Raw genomic sequence first — 14796 nt, 5'->3', positions numbered from 1 at the left:
TAGAAGCCCGCAGGCGCAAGTGTTTGACAAATGCCTGCGTGTGAGGCAGGAACTCCATGTAATCATGGGAGAATGGCAGCGAATCAGGTTCTTTGGCACAGAAGGAAATCTGTTTCTCTGGCATGTAGCATCGTGAAGAATCTGTGTTTAAAATTGCTTACTTTTGGTGATTACAGCAGATCTGCTTTTAATTAGTTTCATACAAACCTTCTGAGAGGACTAGGACATATTTTCTTTATAAAGCAATAAAAAGTTTTAACCTTATCTTATGCATAAAGTAAACTCTAGGCAGTCTCCTACTTATGAACGGATTTTGTTCCAGCATTTTCCAAGTTTGAAATTTGGAGCATGTTGTCCCATTGAAACAGCCTTGAAAATAGGGGTTCCGTTTCTAAGCCAGCCAATAGAAGCCTCTTGGACCCCAATTTTTCGTACTAATTGTATGACTGAGTTCTGGTTCTTGGGAGTATGGTAATAGAATGGCAAAAATGGAATTGTCTCTGTTACCCCCTTAGTTTTTGGTTGGCCCCCCAAAAAGTATTTTAACAGGCAAGAGTTTGTTGTGGTCACTTCCTTCCTTTCTACCCATGCTACTTTCCCACTCTTTTCCCTTTCTCAAGAGCCGGGTGCCCTTCTCTGACTGACCTCCCTTCCACCCGTCCTCTTAATCCCCTTTCCCCGGCCTTGCCCGGTCCCACTACCCCAAGTGCTCCAGGCATACCTGCCAGCTCTTCTTTGGCCCCTCAGTGCAGCTGGCCCCAGCTGGACGTTGAAAAGAAAGCAGCGTGATTGCGCTTATTCACACTAAGCTCGCGGCACAAGCCAGCTTTTCCAAAAAGGATTTACCGAACACCAAGATGAAACAGAAAACAGATTTATTTTACATGGCTTGGCCCCTATGGAGGGGTGGTCATGCTTGGCCTGGCCGTGAGCGTAGCCCTCCGCGGTTTGCGCTCTGAGCTCAGCCTGCTTCTGGGCCCCTCGGCCAGAACTTGCTGGGGCTTCTTTCTTCCCGAGGGAAGGGCTTTTGCTTCCCTCCTGGGTTTGCATGCTCATGATAACCTGAACACAGGGTTGTCCCAGGGTCCACACAGCGAGACCCTTGGCGAGGAGGTGGTGACCGTGGCTCCCACTTGTGTAGTGGGCTGCTGCTCCACGCAAGCCAGTTTTTCATGAGTTAGGAAGTCGCACCCGAGAAGAATGTGAACTCCACAGAAAGCCTGCTTATTAGAAGGTATTGTCGCCTTCATACCCACGTCTTAAAACTGACTCATTCCCTCATGAATTGGGGAGGTTTTGCTATTGGTTCAGGGTTGGGAATACATAGCAGTTTCCTAAACATTTCCAAAAATTTAAGAGCAATTTCTTGATCTTTCTGATCTTTGTAATGTTAAGTTATTTTGCTCTAAGTCATGGGGGAGTGCTTTGCTCTGTGTGGCATTGCCACCGCCTTGAGTCCCAGCGGTTGGTTTGTGAGCCTCTTCAGAATCTGGCGGCAGCGTGCCTGCAGGCCCAAACTCCTGCCCAGAAGGCGCCCACCTCATGAAGAGGCTGAAGTGTTTTAAGACCCTCCTCTCCTCATCGCTGAGGGATTTCCCCTTTTCTTGAGGTCTTGTTCCCTGACACCTGGTGCTAAAATTTGATACCTTGTAATTCTCTTAATGCACAGTTGTTTTGTGTTGTTGTTATTTTGTTTTGTTTTGTTTTGTTTTTAGGCAAAGGGCCAGGGATTGAACCCAGGACCTTGTATACGGGAAGCCGGCGCTCATCCACTGAGCTTCGTTGGCTCTCCTCACATATATCTTAAGAATTGTATTTCTTTCAAGTGGGTTTAGGCCCTGGAGGAAAGGACTAGTCTCCTGAGAGGTTAACCTAGGTGGGAGAGGGATGACCTATTGGGATCTTCCAGAGAAATCCTGGGATCCAGTTTAGCCACTGAAGAGAGGTTGTGGCAAACCTCACACCTCTTTGTTCCCAACTGGTACTTCTGTTGGATGGGTGCTGAGTTTTAGAAATGTGTTTATTGTGTTTATTTTTCTGCCCGCTTTCTGGACTTCCTCACTGTGTTCAATTGTCTGTAGGCTATTATTAACACCCATGCTTCCTGGTGCATGCTTGTGTCTTCTGTTGTTCCTTATACGTTGTTACTCTGCTGTCTTGTTTTTGTCCTTTCATCCTCCCCTCTTTTCAATAAACTTCCTCTAAAGAACTCCTCTGAGAAACCCTGGGCTCCAAAGCAGCAGAGGTGGCCACGCCTCCTGGCTCCCCTGTGGACCAGACCCTGAGGCATTTTTTTCCGTCATCTTGGCAAATAGTTCATTTACCTCTTGGCCACCTTTGATAATTTCCTACCCGTCTGCAGGCTTTTGTTTCCTGGATTCAAGAATAGGTATCTTTTTTTGGTGCCGTTTAAGAAAAAGCTTTTTGCAAGATTGTCTTTTAGGCCAAGATGCCACATTCTCATTGTGGATATGGTTGTAAACAGGCAGACTGGCACTTCACAATCTCTTCTAGATCTTGTTTTTTTGGTCCCCCTTTGCGTACTAACCCTTATTTTAGAGTGTGTGATTTCAGCAGCTCACGATTTTATTTTACGTTTAGATGCGTAAGAAGGGTTCCGTCCGAGGCACGTCGGCCGCTGATGTCTAGATGAGTCCCCTGTAGGGTCAGAGACAATATCAAACTGTGTAAGTGAAGATCTGGGTAAAAAGAACATTTCAAAACCAATACCTTTCTGGTGATCTGTAACTTGCTAAGCAGGGAAACTGAAGTGTTAAATGTGGTTTTATTTTTGGAATTTAAAAGATATATATTTTAGAAATTGATAGTGAACAGTTGAGTTACTGTTCTGTAAGAATTTTACTGGTGGAACAGGTTGAATTTAGTAATCCCAGGCTAATTCTTAGTGTTAACGGGTTAGAGAGCAGCTGCCAAGTACACTTACTCATTACGTGGCATTGTTCTTAGAAGCCTGCTGATTTTCCATCGATAGCCAGCTAATTGACCTATTTTCTCAGTAGGATCATTTGTGGTTAGTAAGGAAATATGTAAAAGCACTTGAGATGAAACTGAGGGAGGGCCTTCATCTGGGATTTACCATTTAAGGACAAGCTCAGTGAATCATTTTAGGTACAGTTTTTTTCTGCACACCAGAAAGTCTTCATATTGAATCTTCAGCTATCTTTACAATTAGCTCTAATGTGTGTAAACACACTTTAGTTTTAATGGACAGTATAGTATCATTCCTCTAAAACAAATTCATATACCCAAAAAAGCATCAAAATTTACCCCGCCTACTGACACCAGTGTGAGCAAACACATTAGCAGGACGCCGCTGCCCTGTGTTCATTTTGAACCGAGGTGTTTCCTGGGGTGAGGAAGACGACCTCACGCTCCCTTGCTCCACCGTAGTTCCTTGCTGCCCTCTTACCAGAGCCCCCTGCTTTTTAATTGTTGAACATGGGGATAAATGAAATGTTCAGTCATGAAGAGAAATTCTTGTTCCAAATAAGAACGAAGGAATTCTCTTAAGATTTCCTCCCAAGCCCTTTCTTTAACTTGAATGTTCATTAAAAGAATTGGCTTTTTTTTTAGTTATCGCTACTTTTGTTAAGTTCTTCCATATTTCTGTGACTTATTGCTGCTTCTAATTTAATTTTTCCTCTGATTAAACAAAATGTGATGCCATTAGTAACACCAGAGTCTTAAAAGAAAGATTGAATCTTTAAAATGTAGCATTTGGGGTACATTTTCCGCTGAAAGTTTTGCCACGTTGAGATTTTTTTTTTTCTGGAGAACACAGTGACGACTACTGTCTAACATTTTTTTTGGTGTTGCCTTGTATTTTGACATTGCACTGTCTTTCATTTTTCTTACAGTTACGTAATCAAGGTCAAGTGAGGGGAACAAGTGCAGCCAGTGACGAGTGAAGAAGAATCTGACCAGTGTCTTGCAGTGTTGACGTCTCCCAGACTTGTGCTTACGACTCTGTACGCACGTGCACAGGTTCCCAGCTACGTGTGTATATATGTATGTGTGTGTTTATCTGTAGCTGTATAGAAAATGCATGTAGAGCTACAGATAAAGCTACACACACTTGTGTATATATGTACATACAAACATACTGAAGGGATTAGTACAATTTCTCCAAAGTACTGTACCTATCTTCGGCAAGAACGCAGAAGAAAATATTTTCAATATATATACCTGGAACAGATTTTAATAATTATCAGAGTAATATCATTAATGGACAAATTGACTGCAATGTAATACTAGCTGGTATGTTTCATAAATGTCAAGCCGTGGACCAATATATATATATATAGCCTTTTATTATCTTTCTGTTCTATAAATCAATCTTAGAAATTTTTATTTTAGGCCCATAAGCAAACAGACTCCCACAGAAAAATTCACTCTAAATTTTTTGGTATCCCAGTGAATCTGGGATGTAAACTCTGAATGTATTTATACTATTTATTTCTGGATGGTCATTATCTTACACCCAAATTTGACAATATCCGTTAGTGAGGGTAAAGTTACAGGCCAGTTTATACTTGTTTGCCCTGAAGGAAAAATCCTTTTAAAAAATTTCCAGTTTTTATTGGATTTTTGTATTTTAAATTTTAAGTATTTTTCTACATCAGACCTAGCAAAAATGGAGATGGCGATTTCTGATTTATAATAAACTATACAGTTTTCAGGTACCTGTTAGACAAAGAAATTAAGAAACTAATCTTAATAAGGTAGGCTGTATAGCCAAAAAAAAACCAAACAAACGAGAAAGCGTAGCACTTCCATGGAGTCTTGTTTCTGAAATGACTGTCTTCTGAAATTGCAGCTTGGAAACTATGCAAACGGTCTAGATTCCTCACAGCTTACACAATAGAATATAGTGATGATGTTCTGCTCTTTCCATGTTGAAATACACTTTGGGGGTGGGGGGGCAGTGCTGACTTTGAGATAGAAAAAGACACAGCAAGAGGCTCGCCTGCCTGTGGTTAGGGGGCCCTGTGGAGGGACTGGGGTGCCTCCACCCTTTCCATGTGCTCTCAAGTAGAATGTCCATGGGAACGGATCCCAGTTAGGCATTAAGAAGATGCTGGAATGCTGGTTAGAAGCTGTTGGCCTTTTTTTTTTTTGAAGGGGGGTGGTCCTTAAAAAAAGGGCAACAATAGCTAGGTAAGATTTTTGTTTTTATCAGCTTTCTCTGTCCGAATGCAGCTTTTCTCCTGTCAGTCCTGGAAGCTCGAGTAGAATGATGTTGTGGAAGCCTTCAGGCCACAAACTGTCTTCTTACAGCCTCTCGTCCCTCCTAAAGCACGCCAGCCCCTGTCGTCAGAGCACACTAGTAATCTGACTTGCTGACAGCGCGTCCATCCCTGTGCCTTGTCCCTCCACATGTCCAGCGTCCCCACTGCAGTGATTATCCCACAGCTCACATGTCCTCCTTGTACTCAGGGTAGAGACTGATGTTTACTCTCTGGGCACTGTTGTACGATAGGTTTCCTCAAAGCTTAATCATTGTCTGCAAAGTGTTGGTGCGAGGAGGATTATTGCTAATATTGTGAAATAAAAGAGTCTCGTCCTCTCCTTTCAATGAACTTAACTCTCGCTGGCATCTGTAGCATCACTGGGAGCTTGGGGCGCACATGGAAACAAGAGCCCAGCGCGTGGATTTTAATGTTTTTCTAACAACTGTGGAGATTTGAGGGAATGCGCGGTGAATGTAAAAGACCTAGTTTACTTGGCAGTCTCTTGTGTAAATTACAGTAAAACAAAGTAAATGAAATTTAAACAAAAAATAAATTTGATCACAAAATGCCACTTTGTGTGCTTGAGTGGTTTTCCTGATGCCACGTCTGGTTTGGAACACTGGACCACTTCCTTGCTAGGTTTTCAAGAATTCTCTAATTTCCATCACTACCACTGCGGGAAAAATAGAGGAAAAAAATTTTCTTTCATAATGCAGTCATATTCTCAAAATGCACCAATGGCACATTAGGTTGTTATGTTTGGTTTCTTAAATAATTTTGTCTTTAAAACCTAAGCAATAGGGGAGTGGATGTAGCTCAAGAAGTGGTTGAGTGCCTGCTTCCCATGTACGAGGTTCTGCCTGCAGTCCCCAGGATCTTCTAATATATTTATATATATGTATAACCTGAGCAATAAAGGAAAGAATTGTTCTTGGGCTCTAGTTGGTTTTTATATTTTTAATTATTAATACTTTTAAAGGGGAAAATATTACAAACTCAAAGCATTTTTTAAGGCAGTAAGGTTTTTGCCATTTGATTCTGCTTATTCAGGCTCTGTTTTATCCCTCCTTCTAGGACTGGTCATTACCATCTGCTGTGTTTGGATGTGTAGCAATTATTTTCTCATGGTTCTAGCACATTCTAGAGCTGCTCAACATTAGACAAGAGTAACCAGCTATATGGATGGATTTAATGCTTAACATAATACTTCTGGGTTTTTTGGTGGTGGTTTTCTGAGCTCACTTTTTGCAGTGTTTCATGTCAGACATGTTTGCACATCAGCGGTCTGTCCTTCATGCATCATTCAGCACCCTCGGCGTGTATGTGTCTATGTCTAGCACTTGAGTCTTGCTGGAGGTCCTGTGTGCGAGACAGACATGAGACAAATAAGTTACACTGTAGCCTGATGGATAGTCTTTTAAGAGTAGAGAGTCCTTTGAGAGGGACCTTAGCCATCAAGCAGAAGTGCAGGCAGGAGGCGCCCAGGGTGCTGGCCGAGGGCCTAGTGTTGGGCGGACCCTGGGGGCCGCTCCTGACTCCTCGTGGAGTCCTGGTCTCCTCGTCTGTGAAGTGGAGACCACAGTATCCAGCTGTAGGGTTGGGATCATTGGATGCAAATGCTCCGGCACATGCTAGGCTGTCTCCAGTGTGATCTCTCCCTGTCTGTTGTGGTCATTTGTCAGACTGCCTCCTACTTGATCTAAAATCCCTTGGATCCCTTTCTTTGTGGACCACCACCTGACTTTTAAGTTCACCTTTCTTCTCTTCATATCTATCTGTCTGTCTGTCTATCTGTCTGTCTGTCTGTCTATCTGTCTATCTATCATCTCTCCCCTTCCCCCGCAGTTGTCTGCTCTCAGTGTCCGTTCTCTGCATGCTCCTCTGTGACCGCTTCCATCCCCATTTCAGCAGCACCGGGAATCTGTTTCTTTTTGTTGCGTCATCTTGTATCAGCTTTCCGTGTGTGCGGCGCCATTCCTGGGCAGGCTGCACTTTCTTTCGTGCTGAGCGGCTCTCTTTACGGGGGCGCACTCCCATGTGGGGGGCACCCCTGTGTGGCAGGGCACTCCTTGCGCTCATCAGCACTGCGCATGGGCCAGCCCCACACAGGTCAAGGAGGCCCGGGGCTTGAACCTTGGACCTCCCATGTGGTAGGCGGACGCCCTAACCACTGGGCCAAGTCCGCTTCCTCTTCAGTTTGTTAAGATGCAAAATTTCACAGCCCAGCCTCCTCCTCCTATCTTGGCTCCCAGAGGTAAGAGGTATTTGCTGACATTTGTGCCCACGTTCTCTCAGTGGAGTGGGGAAGAGGGTGGTGTGGAATATTCCCTGATCACTCTGGGGGAGAGTGTGCCACATTATTCATAGGGCCTCAGGCCCAATACGAGAACCACAGAATAACCTGAGTTGGAGTTTCGTGGGTCCAGATAAGCTTTTCCATTTTACACCCACTGGCTCTTTCAGACTTTGGAACTTCACATGGCTGGGAGGGAGGGTGCGAGAGTGCTGAAGAACAGGCTACAGGTGATCACGTGGAGCTCAGGGCATCTGCTCGTGATGGGGAGGGCCTCTCGGGAGCCCAGCTGTGCCAACTCGGGTTGTACCTTCTAGCTTGTAAATACGAAGCAGCCCAGGTCCCCTCAAAACCAGTTGTTCGACCAGGCTGGGTTGGGTTGGTAAAAAAAGAATTGACATATCCTAAAGGTGCCACTCACGAAAGTTCTGCAGCCAAACTAGACATTTAAAGCTGAGGGGCTCGGCAGTTTGGGGCACCTGACACTTGTGTGGCCATTCCCCTCTTCATTTGAAGGTGCTGGGTCATGAGGCCATCCCTTTTTTAAAGGCAAATTAGAATTAATTTTGTTTGCTTCCCACACTTCCCACCCCCTGCCAATAGTTTGCACTCAACAGAGAGGATTGTACTCCCTATTAAAAACCACTGCTCCAAGACCTGCGTGTCCGATTACATTTTTCTCTTCCATTGAATTAAGTCACTAATTAAAATTTGTCCTTAGATGAAAAAAGAACATTTCCTCCATTTCAACCAGACTTCCCATTGTCCCCAGACTGCATCTTGGGAATTCCTTACTCCTGATGTTCGATTTGAAAAAAAGTAAACTTCCCTAAAATGTGCTTCTGAACCCTGACTGCACCTTAGAGTCCTATGGGGAGCCTTTAAAAATACTCATCGCCCTCCAGTTGCCCTTCTGTGGTTGGAGTTCATTGCAACCCCTTTTGAAAGGGCTGGAAAAACGGAGGCTAGGGAATTCCCCCCCTTTCCCCCTGGAAGGGGGATACCTCCAAGTAATCGGACGCCTACCCATCCTTCAGAGCTCCAGGGCCAAGCGCCACGTCCTCCACGAAGGCTTCCTCGACGCAGAGTGATGGCCTCTGAAGCAGTGCACACCCCTATTTGGTTCCTCCAGACTCTGCCCCGTCCTATATAGATGCTGTCATCTTTATGTGTTGTACATTTGTCTCACAAATTAGCTTGGAGAAGCTCCTTGGGGACTGGAGCCATGGTTGTACCCAAACGTCACCTCCCCTGATGAAAACATTTGACACTGAAACTGCAACCTTTTGCCCACAACAGATATTTGCCTTCCCCGTGTCAAGTCCTCTTGAGTCTGGAAGTCATGGACAAGAGTGTAACCAAAAAATTAATAAGATCTAATTTCTGCCCTTGGAGCATTAAAGCCCAATAGTTGACTGTAGCAGGGTATAACAATTCTGGTAGCAATCTGTAGAGTCTAATAACAGTGGAGGGAGCTCCAGGTCTGCATTTGCTCCTTGCTTTCCAGCCACGTAAACCACAAGTTTGGGCCTCTTCAAACTGAAGGAGTCTAAAAGCAAACTCTTCTTAGTCCTTCCATTTGTCCATTAACTGTCCCTGGCTTCCTTGGTTGGTCACCAAGTCAAAAATCTGGGCACTCCTGCCCTCTTTTATTTCCTGGTCCAAGCCATGTCGTGCTGAGCCTTCCTCTCATCTGGGGCATGGGCCTGCAGACTTCTGTGAAGAACTAGCTAGTAAACTTTAGGTTTTGCAGCCTGTATGATCTTTCACAACTACTCTACTCTTGTGCTGTGAAAGCAGCTTAGAGAATACACATGCTGCCTCCCGTGAACCTTTATCTAAACAGACGGGGCAGGCCAGGTTTGGCTGGCAGGAGCCATAGTTTGCCAACCCCTGGTCTAGGGTATGGCATGGATCTCTTTCATCAGGCTCTGCCAGAGGGGACTTTCTGAGATGACCCTGATGGCTGATCGTGCCACGTCTCTGCTTGAGCACCCGCCTGGCTCCCTGCGGTCCCAATACCCAATGCAGTCACAGCCCACGTGACCAGCGTGCCTCATCTGGGGCCAAAGATGCTCTTGAGCCTTCACAGCCTTTGGCGGGTCAGGCCCAGATAAAAGGAACAGTGCTGACTTATCTGCACCATAAGCATAGAAGACAGTGGATGCTATTTACCATCTAATTCACAACCAATACCAACTGATGAAAGTTGAAGGGTAGCGCTCCGATGTGCTAACAAAAGCTGTTGATGTATGAAATACTATGACAATAATGCCGGTTAAATTCTTCTCAATTGGCATATTGTATTTCATTGTGTGTCTGTTGTCCAGAAAATACCATCTGTGGCTGTTAGGCGAAACGCTTCACTTGTGAAAAAGCTCGGAGGTTGCCTATACGTTTTCCGTGATTGGGATTTGGCGCTGTCGATGCCATTTGCAAATGTGTCGACCAGGACTTGGCAGCATGGCTCCCTAATGGGGTTCCGGAAGGCCAGGCCTTGGCCTTGAAGTTCAGCCCAGAGCTGCCCTGCATCAGTGACCCTCAGCCTTGAGTCGAGTCTGTTCACTCCTTGGATTTCTGAGAAGCAGTAAGGCGCCTTGACACGCCTCTGCCTTGTGGGTCCCTGATACCTCCTCCCAGACAGGAAGGCTCGTGAGGTGGCACGGAGGAGAGGCTCCCAGTGCTTGTTAACGTGCGCGCTAAGCAGACGCTTCGCTTCCAGGCATCCCGTTGCACGCTGGCTCCCTGCAGCCCGGAATCCTGATGACATGTTTGCTCAGGAGGCCCCCAAGCAACTTCTCAGCCAACCAAGAGAAGCTGTGAGTTGCTTCCCATCTACTGGATCCAAAATGTCATTTGGAGAGAGACGCTCTTGCAGGATGAGTGAACAGCCCAGAGCAGCTGTGTGTCAGCATCACCCTGAGAGCAGGGGCCCAGCACACTTAGCCTGGAAAGGGCCAGATAGGAAATGTTTTGGGCTTTGCCAGGTCATACGGGCTCTGTGACAACTATTCAGCTCTTCCCTTGTAGGGCAGCCCAGGAGAACACCTAAACAAACGATAGCCATTGTGTTCCTATAAACCTTCGTTTACGCAAACAGGTGGCAGTCGGATCTGGCCAAAGCTTACAGACCTCTGCTTTAGATTCTTCACTTGCTCTTTCCTCTTAACACCTCATCAGATGGCAAGAAAAATTGCTGGCGCTCTGTAGGGCTTACTATGTGTCAGGCGCTGTTTGAAACACAATATGTCAATGGCCTCATTTAATCTTCACAGCCACCCTATAAAGTAGGTACTGTTATCCCCCTTTTGCAGATGAGGAAACCGAGGCACAGATGCCTAATTTACCTCAGCTCATATTGTAGAAAGTGGCACCAGGGTTCTAAAGCAGGGGCCAGTCCAGAGTCGTGCGTGACCACCACTTGTCCTGGCTCCCTGCCCCTCAGAACTCCAAAGCTCCCCGCCTGTGGCCATCAGGAGGGGTCAGTGGAGGCAGCGGCCCTGGTGATCAGAATTCTGCTGAGACACACTTTGTTCTTAAACACCACTTAGAAGCAAACATCCAGGACAGAGGCACACTTCCCAGAGTTCAGAGGCAAGGAAGCATTTCCCACGAGACAGCGTCACATTCGCCCCTCTTGACCTCGGGGAACCCTCGTGTTGCGTTTTACGTACACCTGAGGCATCCGCTGGAGGCGAGGCTTCCTAAGACAATTCCTTCACCCTTCCCCAACTCCTCCCCCAGCCCACCCCTACTGTTTGATTTTTGTGATGGTGTGAAATCTGAGGGTCTGTGGTTCTCCAGTATCTGAGCTTTCTATTTTACGTCACCTATAGTCAGGGAGCAGATGTGGTTCAAGTGGTTGAGCGCCTGCTTCCCACACGTGAGGTTCCGGGTTTGGTCCCTGGTGCCTCCTGAAGAGAAAAGAAAAATCAAGCAAACGTAAAAACCAACTTGGGGAAGCAGACGTGACTCAAGCAATTGGGCTCCCATCTACCATATAGGAGGTCCAGGATTCGATACCCAGGGCCTCCTGGTGAAGGCAAGCTGGCCCACATGGCGAGCTGGCCCACGTGGAGTACTGGCCCATGCAGAGAGCTGATGCAGCAAGATGATGCAACAAAAAGAGACACAAAGGAAATGGATGGGGCTCAAGCAGTTGGGCCCCATCTACTATATAGGAGGTCTAGGGTTTGATGCCCAGGGCCTCTTGATGAGGGCAAGCTGAACCACGCAGAGCGCCAGCCCATGTGGACTCACACAGAGAGTCCCGCCCTGTGCAGGAGCGCCATCTGACATGGAAAGCTGGTGCAGCAAGATGACGCAGCAAGAGGCACAGAGGAGAGACAATAAGAAAACAGCAGAAGAGGGAGCTGAGATGGTGCAAGAGAGTGATCGCCTCTCTCCCACTCTAGAAGGTCTCAGGATCGGTGCCTGGAGCTGCCTAATGAGAATACAAGCAGACACAGAAGAACACACAGCGAATGGACAGAGCAGACCATAGAGGGAAGGGGGAAGAAATAAATAAATCTTAAAAAAGAAAACAAAAACAACTCAGGGAAGCCACAGTGGCTCAGTGGTTGAGTGCTCGCTTCCCATGTGCGAGGTCCCCGGTTCAATCCCTGGCCCCAGTATCTCAAAAAAAAAAAAATGTGCTTGGGTGAAAGGTTTCATGATCTATCTGAAGTGCGTGTGGAAACAAACAAGGTCAGCTACGGCAGGTGAGAAGCCGAGAACTGCCGGCACTTCAGCTGCCTGGATGCACCTGGAAGGGAGCCACGCGCTGGTAGCGTGGTATTTTTTTTTTCTTCCAGAATTGTCTTTACCACTTTACATTACATTACAGGGTCTTGTTTAAAACTACTTTTGTAACGCCCAGGTCTTGAAAACGCTTCCCCGTACAGGAATAGCCAGCAGCGCTGCCATCACCGGGGAGGAGGTTTTCAGTCAGGCATCTGGGGGCCCACGCTCACTTCCCTTCCTAGGCGCGTGCTCGAAAACCTAGGGGGCACTTCAGGGTTCCCCCCAGCCCCTTCCAGCCTGATAGGCTCAGATTTTCCACTTGCGCGACCGAGATGAGAGCCTGCCTCGCAGCTGGCGCGCTCCCAGCACGCGGCGACGCCGGGCCTCCGCCCGGGCTTCTCCCGCTAGCCCTGGAATCCGCTCCCCACCGTGGCCCCCTCTCTCCCCGGGTTGTTTGCGCCCCGCACGGGCACCCAGGGTCCCGGGGGAGTTTGGCCCGGCCTAGCCCTGGCTCCCGGCCACCGGGATAAGCTGCAGGCCCCCATGTTTGCTCAGGCCTCTGTGCGAGCACGGAGGAACCGCCTGTCCCCGCTAGGAACAGTGGGATTACTGTTGCCTACAAAGAGCTTTGTTCCCTTATTTGTCAGCCTGTCCAGGGAAGGGGAAACTGCCATCCCAACTGATACCACGGGCTTTGTGAATGGATGCTGCCGCTGTCGGCCGGCCGAAGGGGCTTTGGCACGCGAGGCCTGCATTCCAAGGCTGCCACCTCCTCTTACTGAACAACGGCCCCACAAGGCAGCCTCGGCCCCTCGCAGCCTCGGGGTCTTGCCCGCGGAGGTTGGGGAAATAACACCAACAACACGAGGCGGCTGTGAAACGAGGGGTATGAGTAACGCATGAAAATCTCCTCAACTCCCCCCTGGTTATCTATTAGGCAGCCAGGGTGACCAGCCCCTCCCGGTTTGCCTGGGATGGAGGGTTTTCCCTGAGGTTGGACATTTGGTGCTAAAACCAGGGCAGTCCCAGGCAAACTGTGAGCCCCAAATAGCAGCCTTCTTTAGTTCAGTCGCTGTCACTGAAAAACAAATACATGGGGAGCGGGTGTAGCTCAAGGGGTTGAGCACCTGCTTCCCATGTACGAAGTCCTGGGTTCGATGCCTGGTACCTCCTAAAAACAAGTGAAAAAGCCAACTCTCATTGGGGAGCAGATGCAGCTCAGTGGTTGAGCACCTGCTCCCTGTGTACGAGGTCCTGGGTTCAATCCCCAGTACCTCCTAAAAAAATAAATGCAAAAGCAGAACAAACACTATATAGGAAATGGGCAACCTTCTTTTGTAGCCGGATCTACCCCAAACCAGCTGCCTAAACCTGCTCAGTCTCCAGCCCTAGCAGGACACTCAAGGTGCTGGGATGGGAAGGGCATGGAAACTGATCTCTGAGGAAATGTTGGCCAGGAGGTCCCTGGCCGCATTTCGCTCAGATAAGACAGCCGCTTGGGAAGAGGGCGGCGTCTTCCATAGCACGCCATGCCTACCTTTGAGAAACCAATGCGCGAAGGTCAGCAACTGACCACAGGCCCTCAGCTGGGAAGAGGTGGCGCCTTCCTGCAGCCAGAGGCCTCTCCACCAGGAAGGAGGACAAACCTCCTTCAGGACGGACAAACCTCTTTCCTCCCTTGCAGCTGGAGCCCTGGTACTCCCCGGCTTCCTGTCGGGTCCCCTGGCACCCAAGCCTGTCCTGTAAGCCTAGAACCCTTTTCCCTCCCCTGCTTACCCTTCAGCCTCAGGCCCAGGGACCGCGTCCTCGCCCAAGCCTCCCCTGACCTCCCGAGTAGGCCGGCATCCCTACTGTGCGCTGCCATCGCAGCCAGGCTGGGCATTCTGAAAGGAAGAAACAAGGAGCAGCGATGGCAGGCACCGGCCGCTGTGTTTCCAGGGCCTCCCCGCTGCCCGCCACGGAGCGGAAGACCTCCGCAGATCTGTTTGGAATGAATGGAGCAGAGAAGTCAGAATTCAAACCGCCTCCATCCAGGCCTTCCCCACGGAGCGGCCGAGCGGCCAGCGGGAACCATTTCCCTGCCCTGACCCAAGGCCTACCTAACCCAGGCCTCATCCCAGGAAGAGCCACTCCACCTTGATTCGCTTCCATCCTCGGCGAGGAAATGTTTCTCTTTTATGACTCGCTCTGCTCCTCATTGCTCTCGCGCGTTATCTTAATGAATTAACCGGGTCCCCTCGTTCCCCGGGCCCCCCGCGGTTTATGAGCTGTACGACAATAGCTGCGATCTTAGTCAACCCCACACGGTTGGTGAGCTGGTTCCTATTACAGTAATTGGCATAAACTTTATTCTTTTGCAGAGAGATCTTTTGGCCCGCTGAGACTGCATAACCATCTGCCATAAATTGAGACTAGTACGGCTTATTTTGGTGAATGCAAAATTGGATCCCATTCTTTACTCTGTGGCTTGATTCAACTTCCAGATGGTTAATCCACATGAAGTAATAG

At 48.0% G+C, this 14796-nt stretch overlaps 1 protein-coding gene across 1 annotated transcript in view; it reads left to right on the top strand.

Moving 5' to 3' along the window:
- PITPNB (phosphatidylinositol transfer protein beta) overlaps positions 1-5823 on the top strand; it is a 70783-nt gene extending 64960 nt beyond the window's left edge. Inside the window, exons 11-12 of the mRNA XM_004461700.5 lie at positions 2602-2687; positions 3879-5823. Coding sequence (XP_004461757.1) covers positions 2602-2649 — 48 coding nt within the window. The 3' untranslated portion in view covers positions 2650-2687; positions 3879-5823. The remainder of the gene's footprint in view (positions 1-2601; positions 2688-3878) is intronic.
- Positions 5824-14796: the final 8973 nt, after the last annotated feature.

Source organism: Dasypus novemcinctus, chromosome 19, assembly GCF_030445035.2.
Source record: "Dasypus novemcinctus isolate mDasNov1 chromosome 19, mDasNov1.1.hap2, whole genome shotgun sequence".
NCBI lineage: Eukaryota > Metazoa > Chordata > Mammalia > Cingulata > Dasypodidae > Dasypus > Dasypus novemcinctus.
Note: the sequence above shows the minus strand (reverse complement) of the source record. Positions and strands in the feature narration are given on the sequence as shown.